At 43.3% G+C, this 13,574-nt stretch overlaps 1 protein-coding gene across 1 annotated transcript in view; it reads left to right on the top strand.

Moving 5' to 3' along the window:
• The window catches only part of AHNAK (AHNAK nucleoprotein), a 107,287-nt gene that overhangs the window by 74,023 nt on the left and 19,690 nt on the right, over window positions 1–13,574 (top strand). The window contains exons 2-4 of the mRNA XM_070766530.1: window positions 3,656–3,750; window positions 7,021–7,174; window positions 8,219–8,406. Coding sequence (XP_070622631.1) covers window positions 7,021–7,174; window positions 8,219–8,406 — 342 coding nt within the window. The 5' untranslated portion in view covers window positions 3,656–3,750. The remainder of the gene's footprint in view (window positions 1–3,655; window positions 3,751–7,020; window positions 7,175–8,218; window positions 8,407–13,574) is intronic.

Here is a 13,574-nt window from a genome sequence, read left to right as displayed (position 1 = left end):
CCCGGGTGCAAATTTTCTGTGTCTTGCACGTTAACTCATGCTATAAAAACCATGTCACTTACGATCCAGGGGCCACGTGAATTTGGTGAGTTTTAAACTGGGTTAACCTGGGGGCAAACGGGTTATGCAAACTGCAACTTCTTTTGTGGGTAAATTGAATTTTCAATGTAAATGCCATTATCAGCTTTTGCAGTCAGCCAGGAAACACTGTTATCTAATCCTGACATTATAGTAATAACAGCAATGAAAACACAAGACCTCGGCAACTAAGCGGTAAAAATATTCTCGGTTTGGCACCAGAGTCCTCTGCTGGAAATGAGCAAATATTATTGTTTGATTGGTACATGTTTTTCCGCAAGGAAAGGATTTTAAGGATTTGGGTTTAGGAACACTTTGCTTCAGATTGGTGAGAGCAAATGGAGAAATAACCCAAGCCCCCGTCAAACCACTCACTTAAATTAATTTCTGAATTATTCCACTTTCCGGCTTTGCGTCGTATATTGAATTGTCAACTAACCAAACCCCACAAAGGAGGAGTTCATAGCACATACGAAGCCTGAAAACTAAACATACCGTGTTTTCCCGAAAATAAGACACTGTCTTATATTAATTTTTGCTCCAAAAGTTGTGCTACGTCTTATTTTCGGGGGGGTGCCTTATGTTTCTCAAATAAGACAAATTCACAGGCAGAAAAGCTGACACCCCCAAAGAAAGTGTACCGTACGGTACACTGATTACGGTATGGTACCTGTCAGTATAGCACACACACACACAAATGACGGCACTTATATGGTACAACAGTATACTCCCGCTATTGCAGCTTCCGGCCACCAGGGGAACTACCGTCTACACACTGTAGTGGAGACTGTAATGGCGGTGAGACAGCAGCAGACTGTGTCTGCTGTACTGGATGGTACAAAGCGATGGAAGGGGACAGCAGGGGACGCCACATTATTACGGTACCGCTATGAACAGCTTTGAATGGTACCGTATGTTTTTCCACCGTACCGTATGTAAACTTGACTACGTCTTATTTTCGGGGGGGTGCCTTATATTAGCAAATTCTGCAAAAGCTCTCACATGCCTTACTTTCGGGGTACGTCTTATTTCCGGGGAAACAGGGTACGTTTTGTGACTTACACGAATTCCATCTCTGAGATTTTACGTGTCTTGAACCATATTTTTTCTCAACCTTGGCCACTTGAAGACATGAGGACTTCAACTCCCAGAATTCCCCAGCCAGGGCTGGCTGGGGAATCCTGGGAGTTGAAACCTGCACATCTTCAAGCTCCCAAGGTTGAAAAACACTGAACTTGAGAGAACAAATTTACGGTAGGAAATACAGTGATGCTTCATTTTTCGCAGGGGATGCGTTCCAAGACCACCCGCGAAAAACGAATCTCCGCGAAGTAGAGGAAAGATATTTTCTCATGTATTTAACAAGTGTTTGGCTTTAAACCCTCCCTGTATTGTTAACAACCCACCGCTGCTGACCGCTGAGAGAGACCAGCTTCTCTCAGCTACCGCACGGGCTGAAGGAGGCCGCCGCTGCAGTTCACACACACACACACACAAACCGTCCCTGCCCCGGCGTTCTTTTCCCTTTGCAAAAACCCGTGAAATAGTGAATCCGCGAAAGATGAATCGCGAAGTAGCGAGGGATTAGCAACCTGCCAGTGACATCAAAGCTCTGAACGCCAAACACAACCCCGAACTTTGCCCGAAGTTTGAAAAAATTTCAGGTTCGTGTTCGGCATACTGAACACTGCAAAATTCGGTACCGACCCAAATTGTGTGGGTTCGGTTTGCCCATCACTACTGATCAGCTCCTCAGCTGTGTTTCGGGCTAAATCCACCTGCGCAAAAGTGAAATTACATGAGGAGATATGTGCGCATGTACGAGTGAAAAATGTGTGCACGCCAGGGGTGGATTCCCATTCCCGCTGTTACTGATGTGCTATGTGCACAGCTTCACTTCTCCTGCGCGCACATGTGCATGTCCCAGTATGTTTTTGCTTCTGCGCATGAGACAAAAGGGGACTCGCACACGAGAGATATTTTGGCAATTTTTTTGCTTCTGCACATGCGCAGAGGCAAAATAATTGCCGAAATCTTGCGCACGCGTGCATCCCCACATAAGATTTTGCTTCCTGTGCAATGTGCTGGGACACACAGGAGAAGCAAAGCTACACGCGCAACTCAACTTTTGCTACTGGTACAGCATCCTTTACTGTTCTGATGGCAACTTACTACTGGTGCATGCGCGAAACATCGCAATGCGAGCCAGTGGTGAAGGTGGAACCCACCCCTGCTTGCCTTCCCTATCAGTTTGGAAAAGTGTATTTTTTCATCCTCTGCGCATGCGCAGAAGGCTTTGCGCATGTGCAGAGAGTTAGAAAATGGTGACATCCGGGCGTATGGGTGGAGCCACCACTACCAAGTCACTGGTGGCCGATGCTACCAATATGCCCAAACCGAGCCGAACAGGTACCATTTCACCCCTGATAACATGTAAACATTAGTTGTAGATATATTTTCTTGGGGAGAAAGCCAACCGGTCCATTGGGAATTAAAAGTGTCTTTTGTGCACCAGTTGATTTTAGTGAAGAATCTGCAAGCTCCCGAACCTCACAGGATGCTTTGTCAAGCCCATTGCAAAAACTGCTGCTTATAAAAACCTTTCGCGTCTTTTCCTGTCTTGAAAAAACCCTGTCAGGTTGTCTGTAGAGATTTCATGCGGAAATCTTGGTACACTTAAAGTTATTTGTGCAGCAACCCCCCCCCCCCCCGGACATTCGAATTGCCCCCACCCTCCCCGTCTTCCGCAAGATGTTAAAGACTTACCTATGTCGACAGGCATGGGGGGATTAATTCCTCCCTCTCTTCCGACTATAGCACTTGAGAATGGTATGACTGTGTCGTATTGATTGTTTTTAATATTAAGGGGTTTTAATTCTACTTTTTATTAATTGGATTTGTATCATCGTTACTGTATTTGTTGTTGTTGTGAGCCGCCCCGAGTCTTTGGAGAGGGGCGGCATACAAATCTAATAAATGTATTATTATTATTAATTAATGGAGGGAATAGAATAGAATTTTATTGGCCAAGTGTGATTGGACACACAAGGAATTTGTCTTGGCGCATGTGCTCTCAGCGTACATAAAATAAAATATACATTTGTCAAGAATCATGTGGTACGACACTTAATGATTGTCATAGGGGTCAAATAAGCAATGAAGAAGCAATATTAATAAAAATCTTAGGATATAAACAACAAGTTACAGTCAACATGGGAGGAAATGGGTGATAGGAATAATGAGAAAAACTAGTAGAATAGAAGTGCAGATTTAGTAGAAAGTCTGACAGTGTTGAGGGAATTATTTGTTTAGTAAAGTGATGGCGTTCGGGGAAAAATACTTATGCTTTTAACAGAAAAAGTAAGACGTGAAAGGAATTAGGAACTAAAAGCTGTCACTTTACAGAGCGTTTTGCCATTAAAAATGCTGTTAAATAAAATGATAAAATAAAAAATATATACTAAAAATACAGTAAAGTAAAGCTGGCATGAAAGGGTGCCAAGTTGTGTGTTTGGTAAAATTCTGACATTCGAGGAAGAGTGATTTTATTCACCAGAAGTTTTAATCTCTTTCCTAGATTGTGAAGTTGGAACGAACATTACCAAAAGGATCAGCAAGTGAGAAGTACTGAATTCCTGGGGCGGATCCTACCTGGAGCAAAGTCCTAGAAAGGTTGGAGAGTGCATGGCAACTCATCTTTCCCTCTACCTTTTAGAAACACCACAGAGGTAGTTCTCAATATAAGTCCACAACAAGGGACAGAATTTCCGTTACTAAGCAAGGAGTGAGTTCCGAGTTGGGCTTCTTTAAAGTGGTCACGTTGAGAAACGCTGCTTAAATCCATCGTTTCGACAAAGTCAATAGCAGAGGACAGATTCACTGAAGGACCACGTGATTCAATGTTATGACCTTTTGCGCCATGGTTGTTTGTTAAGCAAATCATTGCATCTGGTCAGTGAATCATGTGGTCCTTAAGTGAATCTGTTTTCCTCTGTCGACTTTACGTGTTGAGACAAGTGTGCCTTTCGTCCCTTGTCCAATTGTCTTTCCTTTATCTCATATATCATATATATTTTCTTCCTTTCATATATCTTCTCTATTTTATATTTTTCTTTACAGTGATCCCTCGATTTTCGCTGCTTCAAACTTCGCGAAACGCTATACCACGGTTTTTCAAAAAATATTAATTAAAAAATACTCCACGGTTTTTTTGCTATACCACGGTTTTTCCCACCTGATGACGTCATACGTCATCACCAAGAGTCACTTCTCTGTCTCTTTCTCTTTCTTTCCTGTCATTCTCTGCTTCAATCATTTTCTCATTTCTCTTTTTTTCTCCCCTTTTTTCTATCATTTCTCTCTCTCTTCTTTCTCTCTTTCTTCCTCTCTCTGACTCTCTTCCTTCCTTTCTAATCTTTCTTTCTCTCTCTCTTTCTCTATCTTGCTTCTTCCTCTCTCACACTCTCTTCCTCCCTCTCTCATCTCTTTCTTTCCTTCTCTCTCTTTCTCTATCTCTCCCCCTCTTGCTCTCGAGCGGCGAGCGAGCGGCTGAGCGAGCGGCGGGTGGCCGGGCGAGCGGCGGGCGAGCGGCGAGCGAGCGGGCGGGTGGCCGGGCGGGCGAACGGGCGAGCGGCCGGGCGAATGGCGGGTGGCCAGGCGAACGGTGGGTGGCCGGGCGAACGGTGGGTGTCCGGGCGAACGGCGGGCAGGCGGGTGCTGGGGGGGCGGAGGCAGCCAACATTCAAAGCAATCCTTGTCGGCTTCCGCACTTTCGTCGCTCCCCGCCTCCACCTGCAAGCCCTTGCACGGCCATGGAAAAAGGGCGCGCATGCGCAGATGGTGTTTTTACTTCCGCGCCGCTATACCGTGGAAAATCGATTATCGCGGGAGGTCTTGGAACGTAACCCCCGCGATAATCGAGGGATCACTGTATATATATTACCACATGTCTATTCTATGTATTGTGTATTGGACAAAATAAATAAATAAATAAAAATAAAATAAATTTGAGCAGTGTTTCTCAATGTGACCACTTTAAGACGGGTGGACTTCAACTCCCAGAATTCCCTGGCCAGCATAGTGGCCAAACTGAAAAAAACAATGGATTAGAATATTTCTTAGCTATTCTGCAATTAATACATCATCCTGGCAAATTGTAATTTCTAACTTAATGAACCTAATTTTCTATTCTTTCCATTGGTGTCTTTTGTGGTTACGTTGGTTGGCCGTTTTGGATTGTTTGATCCAGATGTCAGGGTTTCAAGTAATAGACCCATAGCAAGCAAACTCTGAGGCAGGTAGAGTGCATTTCGGACATCAACACTAGAAAACGTCCAGAGGTACTTTAATAGAAGAGCCCTACACTCCTCCATTCACAACAGACTTACAATTCTAGGTTTAGAAAGCTTAGAACTATGTTGTCTTAAACACGACCCTAAGCATAGTCCATTAAAAACATCTGCTACAACGTCTTTCCTGTCAACTACTTCAGCTTCTACCACAACAACACACGAGCATACAACGGATACAAACTTAAAGTAAACCACTCCTAACTCGACTGCAGGAAATATGACTTTAGTAACTGAGTAGTTAATGCATGGATCTTATTATTTGACTCTGTAGTATCATCACCTAACTCCCAAAACTTTACCCTTGCCCACTGTTGACCTCTCCCGATTCCTAAGAGGTCAGTAAGGGGCATGCATAAGTGAACCAGTGTGCCTTCTGTCCCCGGCCCTAATGTTTCCCTCCTACTAGTATCATGTATATAAACATTGTTAGATCTTTGTATACTACCAATATGTACTTGACAAAATAAATAATTTTTAAAAAAATCCAGTCCTTGGGGATGTAAAAAAATAGCTTTATTGGACCTATCATATTGGCACAGATCTGGTGAAAACTGACTCTGAAGGTTCCTGTGGTTTTCACCTAATTAAAAGTTTGTCACCTTCTCAAAACAATCAGTCATGTAGCCCAATCACGGTGCTGTCTGGGTGCCTGGTGGCATCACTACGCCTTCCTCTGACCAAGTGTCCTTGGTTCCCAAGAGAAAGTACTTTGTTTTGACTACTCAATCCCAGCTCTCTCTAATACCTTCTCCCTGTCCTCAACTCCAGTGTGGCAATACTGAAGCTTCAAGATAGCTTCAATCAGGTCAACTTCAGGGTTGACACCAGAAAACCTCACCAAGGTGAGGTCTCATTTATACTTGCATCCATGTGAGATCCTTGGTGAGAAAATAGGACCCAAAATTTTAAAATATTCTATGTGTAAACAATTACACTTCTAGCATCACATCAGTTTTCAGTACTGTGCAATTTGAATATCCAGTGGTACCTCTACCTACAAATGCCTCTACTTACGGACTTTTCTAGATAAGAACTGGGTGTTCAAGATTATTTTGCCTCTTCTCAAGAACTATTTCCCACTTACAAACCCAAGCCTCCAAAACTTTAACTGGAAAAGGCAGTTGGGCTTCTCTAGGAATTTCCTGGGAGGAAACAGGGCCAGAAAAGGTGGGGAGAAGTCTCCGTGGGGCCTTTCTAGGAATCTTCTGGGAGGAAACAGGGCTGGAAAAGGCAGGGAGAAGCTTCCTAGGGGCCCCTCTAGGAATCTCCTGGGAGGAAACAGGGCCTCCACCCTCCCTGTGGTTTCCCCAATCATACACATTATTTGTTTTTACATTGATTCCTATGGGAAAAATTGCTCCTTCTTACAAACTTTTCTACTTACAAACCTGGTCACTGAACGAATTAAATTCATAAGTAAAGGTACCACTATATCTTGAATAGGATTTCTCCTTATTTTTATCTTTTGTTTTATTTTGTTTGTTTGTTTTGTCACACAAGCATAGGATTGTGGTTTGCATAAGCATAACCTAAGTAGTAAATAATGATAAAAGCCTCGGGAGCTTTACATCTTCTTGTTTCTGCGCCTAAGATGGAGAAGGAAGAAGACAGTACACGGGAGATCCTACTCCCTGATTGGCAAGACAGCGCTCATGGCATTACCATCAAAGAGACCGATGAAGGTGTCTTCGTGAAGCAGATCCAACAGGACTCGCCAGTCGCCAAGACAGGAATTGTACAAGAAGGTTAGTAAAAACAATCTTGGGGCCACTACAGAATAACAAAGTTGGAAGGCATCTTGGAGATCTTCTAATCCAACCATCTGCACAAGACTCTATATACCAGTGATGGCAAACCTTTGTTTGCTCGGGTGCCAAAAGGGTGCATAGGCATGCAATAGCATGCACATGTGCACACACGCTTAATTCAATGCCTTCCCAATGCGCATGCATGCACAACACCCCCCGCTGATCCCCACACATGCACACAGACCTCAATGAAGCCTCTGGACTTCTGGTAGGGCCGTTGGGCTGTTTTTTACACCCTACCCAGGCTTTAGCAAAGCCTCCTGAAGCCTAAGGAAGGCAAAAATAACCCTGCACATCCGGCCTACTTGAAGCTCAGAAATGAACTTCCGGTTGGTCCGTTGGGTCATTTTTCGCCTTACCCAGGCTTCAGGAGGGTTGGGAGGGCAAAAAACGGCCCAACCGGAAGTTCATTTCTGAACTTCTGGTAAGTCCGTTGGGTCTGTTTTTTGCCTTCCACGGGCTCTGGAGGTTTTCCTGAAGCCTGGGGAGAGCAAAAATGACCTCCTCCTGCCCTCCAGAATTCTGAAAATCAGCTGGTCAGCATGCACATACATGCTGGAGCTGACATAGGATTCTGAAATTCCTCCATTATGCTTGACTGCCAAGAAGTATACCCAAGATCTAATACTTTTATCATAAGGTGTTGGTGGCCACAAGGCCTGCAGGCAAAGCCAGGTCTTCCAGGCCTTTCGGAAGGCCAGTAGGGTGGGAGCAGTACAGACATCAGGGGGTAGTTGGTTCCAAAGGGCAGGCAGCCTTTTGTGGGAAAATTGTGGGTACTCCAACACTGGAGTTCTTCAAGAAGAGATTGAACATCCATTGTGTGGAATGGAGTCCCCTGCCTTGAGCAAGGGGTTGGACTAGAAGACCTCCAAGATCCCCTCCAACTCTGCTGTTCTGTGATCCGTTCTACCCTTCCCTGATGTCTCCGGGAGTTCTTCCTAACCTAATAGCCGAATCCTCGCTTTTCTCGTTCTGCAGGAGACCAGATTGTGAGCGCCACTATCTATTTTGACAACGTGCACTCAGGGGAGGTCTCGGAGATCCTTAAAAATGTGGGCCATCACACGGTGGGCCTGCGGCTACAGAGGAAAGGAGACCGCTCCCCGTTGCCAGGGCAGTCTGGCTCCTACGACATGTTTCCTCCAAGAAGCCCGGAAGTTGTTTTGGTGAGTAAGTGTGAAAAGAAGAATGGTTGAAGTGTGTATGTGTGGATTATTCAAGGAACACAACAAGCTCCGTTTTCCTATTGATCTTGGATGCTTTGCTTAATTCTCATCACCTCAAGGCTCGACTACTGTAACGCTCTCTACATGGGGCTACCTTTGAAGAGTGTTCAGAAACTTCAGATCGTGCAGAATGCAGCTGCGAGAGCAATCATGGGCTTTCCCAAATATGCCCATGTTACTCCAACACTCTGGAGTCTGCATTGGTTGCCGATCAGTTTCCGGTCACAATTCAAAGTGTTGGTCATCACCTATAAAGCCCTTCATGGCACCGGACCAGGGTATCTACGAGACCGCCTTATGCCACACGAATCCCAGTGACCGGTTAGGTCCCACAGAATTGGTCTCCTCTGGGTCCCGTCAATTAAACAATGTCGTTTGGCGGGACCCAGGGGAAGAGCCTTCTCTGTGTCGACTCCGACCCTCTGGGATCAGCTCCCTCCAGAGATAACAACTGCCCCCACCCTCCTTGCCTTTCGTAAACTCCTTAAAACCCACCTTTGTCGTCAGGCGTGGAGGAACTGAAATATCTCTCCCTGCCTATGTAGTTTTTTGTGTGTGATATGACTGTATGTATGTTTTTATATATTGGGGTTTCTTGTTTTTTAGACTTTTTAAATGTATTATTGTTATTTTAGATTCTAACTATTAGATTTGTCATTATATATTGTTTTTATCATTGCTGTAAGCCACCCCGAGTCTACGGAGAGGGGCGGCATACAAATCTAATGAATAATAATAATAATAATAATAATAATAATAATAATAATAATAATTCTAGGTCTGTGATGGCAAACGTATGGTATGCATATCCAAAGTAGCAGCCGAAGCCAGGCTGCATAGCACGTGTGGTCTTGCCTGTTTTTCTCCTGGGTTTCTGGCGTGCATGCATGTGCAACAATCAGCTGTCCTTTGCATGCATGGCAGTGCCGAAAACTGTTGTGTGAATGTGCACTGGTCAGCAGATTGTTGATGGGCATACACACCAGAACCCAGAAGCTCAGTTTTTCTGGAGCGTGATCCCTTTTGCATGCGCGGCAGAGCCGAAAACCGACCTGCTGATCGTCAGGCACATATAATTCAGCTTTTCCGGATGTGCGCATGGTAGTACCACAAACTGCCCTGCGGTTGCATGCTGCCCACCTGATTGTCGGGCGTTCATGCACGCTAGAACACGGACGTTTGGCTTTTTCAGAACGTGGTCATGACGAGCACGTGCGGGCCCGACGTTTCTGTCATAAGAATTTAGAGTTGTCTAATCTAATGTCTGAGCACTAGAGACCCAGTTTGATTCACTTCCTGCAAATAGTTGAAAAAGTCGGTGTGGTACAATTTCACCGTCAAGGAGAGAAAAGCAAATTGGGGACGACAGGCAGAAATTGAACCATCTCCATGAAGTGGGGTGGGTTTCCCTCCCCACTCCCATGTAAGCATAAGCAAGCATAAGCATTTCAGGTCCCAGGGAATTGATTCAGATCCCCCCCCCCCCCCCCGTTTGAGAAAGGACCAAAGTGGAGCTCACTTTCTCATTTGGGGAGAGTGCACTGATTGGCATGAAATAGGATCCAGGAACATAGTTTTACCCGTGCAAATCCTTTCCTTCCTTCATTTTCTTTCTTTCCTTCTTCCTTTCTCCTTCTCCTTTCTCTCTCCTCTTGCTTTCCTTCCTTCATTTCCCTCCCTAATCTCCTTTCCTTCCTTCCCTCCCTCTTCCTTCATTTTCTTTCTTTCCTTTCTTCTTTCTCTCTCCTCTTGCGCTCCTTCCTTCATTTCCCTCCCTAATCTCCTTTCCTTCCTTCCCTCCCTCTTCCTTCATTTTCTTTCTTTCCTTTCTTCTTTCTCTCTCCTCTTGCGCTCCTTCCTTCATTTCCCTCCCTAATCTCATTTCCTTCCTTCCCTCCCTCTTCCTTCATTTTCTTTCTTTCCTTTCTTCTTTCTCTCTCCTCTTGCGCTCCTTCCTTCATTTCCCTCCCTAATCTCCTTTCCTTCCTTCCCTCCCTCCCTCTTCCTTCATTTTCTTTCTTTCCTTTCTTCTTTCTCTCTCCTCTTGCGCTCCTTCCTTCCTTCCCCTCCCTCAACTCCCTTCTTTCTTTCCTCCCTCCCTCCCTTCATTTTCTTTCCTTTTTCCTTCTTTCTCTCTCCTCTTGCCTTTCCTTCCTTCCTTCCTCCCCTCCTCTCTCCTCCCTCCCCTCCTTCCTTTCCTTCCTCCCATCCCTTCCTATCATCCTCCCTCCCATGCAGAATCTTTCCTTTATAGAATTCTATAAAAGTACTGAGAAAGCTCAGAGAACAAAAATAACATTTACACACACACGCACATACACAAGGCCTTATTCAATTGTTCCTTTTGGCTGCTCTTAGGGTGATTGTTACTGACAAACATCGATTCATGGCTCTCTTGCACAAACAATCATCTGTTTGAGGGCAAGCCAGTTGCAGGGCCTTAGGAGCATCCAGGTGTGCCGCCAAAAGCAGCTGCCATTTGCACAAGGATAGTGGTGAAGAGTGCCCATTGCTTTGGGCTCCAGGTCCCAGTGGTCCCGCCTTCCCCTCAGCCTCTCCCCCCCTTCTTAGGATGACTCAGCTGCCAATCAAAGAGTAGCAGCTGTGTTGGGCCATGGGGAGGAGGTAGGAAGACAAAATGGCTGCCTGGGATCTCTGAAGCCCTCATAAATTGATCAGGCTTCAAAATAAAGAGAAAAACAACAGGGGAAAAGGCAGCCATGCTGAGAAGAGGCAACCAGGAAAGGAGGCCGCAGCTGAAAAAACAGGGCAGGGAGAGTTGGCCTGAGGGAAAAATTTCCCTCAGCTGGAGCCAAGAGTTGAAGATAATAGAGAAATAATAATAGTAATAATAACAACAATCATGGGAAGTCCTCAGAAGGTGGATAAAAATGCCAAATCCGGTCTAAACATCTGGCTAACTCCAGCCAATTAATTTTGTTATTTTATTTATTATTTGTTTTATTTTAATTGATTGATTTTACTTTCCCAGTGTTATTTTTATTTTATTTATTATTTTATTTTATTTGACTTACTGTATTTTATTATTTTATTGATTTAATATAATATATATTATATTATAATTATATATATATATTATATAATATAATATAAAATATCATATATTATAATTATTATATAATATATTATATTATATTATATTAAATCAATAAAATAATAAAATGAGTCAAATAAAATATAATTTATTTATTATTTATTTATTTATTAGATTTGTATGCTGCCCCTCTCCGTAGACTCTGGGTGGCTAAGCTAATATTTTATATAACATAAATATACAGTATATTATATTATATTAATTATATTATATTATATTATATTATATTATATTATATTATATTATATTATATTATATTATATTATATTATATTATTGAACTTCTTAACCACCCATCTCCCTCCTAGAGGGGCCCTCAATACCATTTGCCTATAGGTAGTCCTTGACGTGCAAGTTTCTTTAGTGACCGTTTGACATTACAACGGTGCTGGAAAAAATGTGACTTATCACACATATGACCCACTGCATCATCCCTATGATCATGGAATCAAAATGACTCCTATTTATTACAATTAAAGTGTCCTGGAGTTCACATGATCGCTTTCGCAACCTTCTGTCAAACAAAGTCAATAGGGAAGCTATATTCAACCTTCCATCCTTCCAAGGTCGGTAAAATGAGGACCCAGATGGGGGCAATATGGTTACTCTCTGTAAACCGCTTAGAGAGGACTGTAAAGCACTATGAAGCGGTATATAAGTCTAAGTGCTATTGCTAAATCCTATTCACTTAACGACTGTATTACTAACATCATAAGTGCAGGGATTCACTTAACTGTGGCGAGGAAGGTCATAAAACAGAGCAAAAGTTACCTAGCAAATATATCACTTAGCAACAGAAATCCTGGGCTCAATTTGTTTTTGTAAATCAAGGACTACCTGTAAAAACGAGAACTGGTGGAACCATAAAATAGAGAAAGTCATAAGAAATGAAAAGGCTAAATTGCTCCGGGACTTTAAAATTCAAACAGACAGGTAGTTTATTTATTTAATTTTATTTATTTATTGGATTTGTATGCCGCCCCTCTCCGTTGCCACAAAAACATCCCAGACATAACAATTGTTAAAAATTTAATCTGTTGTGGAATTCCAGGGGTTTTTGACTGTGGTGAAAATAAGTTGATGCTATTAAGCAGGATTTTTCAATTGATTTGTATTTTGCTAATCTGGTTTTCAGTGACACGTTTGTTTGAACCTAACTATGATATATTTCCAGATTAGGTTCAAGGTAAAAAATAGGCAATATTTTCAGGGAATCATACACACACATACACAATCAAACATTAGTGTTGGGGAGGTGACTTCAATTTTCAATAAGAGAATGAAAAAAAAATCGAGGACTTGGCTGATCGTATTTGTCAAAGTTGGCCATTGTCCTGTTGTCTTGAGCAACATTATGCCACCAAGCCGCTTATATTTTCTACCCAAACCAATCAGAAAAACAATAATCAAACAACTGGCAGAGATATCCCACTTGGCTGGATGCTGTACAATGTAGAAATCCAAATGAAGTAAGCCTGGTTCAGGGGTAGGCAATGTTGGCTCTTCTATGACATGTGGACTTCAACTCCCAGAATTCCTGTGCTAGCATGATTGGCTCAGGAATTCTGGGAGCTGAAGTCCACAAGTCATAGAAGAGCCAACATTGCCTACCCCTGGCCTAGTTGAACTAACTCTAGAAAACGCAGAGAACAAAGATGGTTAGGGGACTGGAGGCTAAAGATATGATGAACATTTGCAGGAATGAGTCTACTCTAGTGGAAAGAAGGCCCAAGGATACCTCAATATTTGAAGGGCTGTCACAGAAAAGAGGAGGTTGATCTGTACTCCAAAGCATCAGAAGACAGGATAAGAAGCAACAGATGGAAACTCATCAAGGAGAGAACCAACCTAGAACCATGGTGGCAAATCTATGGCACACTTGCCACTGGTAGCATAGAAAGCCTCCTGAAGCCTGGGGAGGGCAAAAAATGGGCACAATGGCCCAAATTCTGGTAGGCCAATGGGTCCGTTTTTTGCCATCCACATGTTCTGGA

Source organism: Erythrolamprus reginae, chromosome 13, assembly GCF_031021105.1.
Source record: "Erythrolamprus reginae isolate rEryReg1 chromosome 13, rEryReg1.hap1, whole genome shotgun sequence".
Lineage (NCBI taxonomy): Eukaryota > Metazoa > Chordata > Lepidosauria > Squamata > Dipsadidae > Erythrolamprus > Erythrolamprus reginae.
The sequence above is the reverse complement of the archived record's forward strand: the minus strand, read 5'-3'. Positions and strand labels throughout refer to the sequence as shown.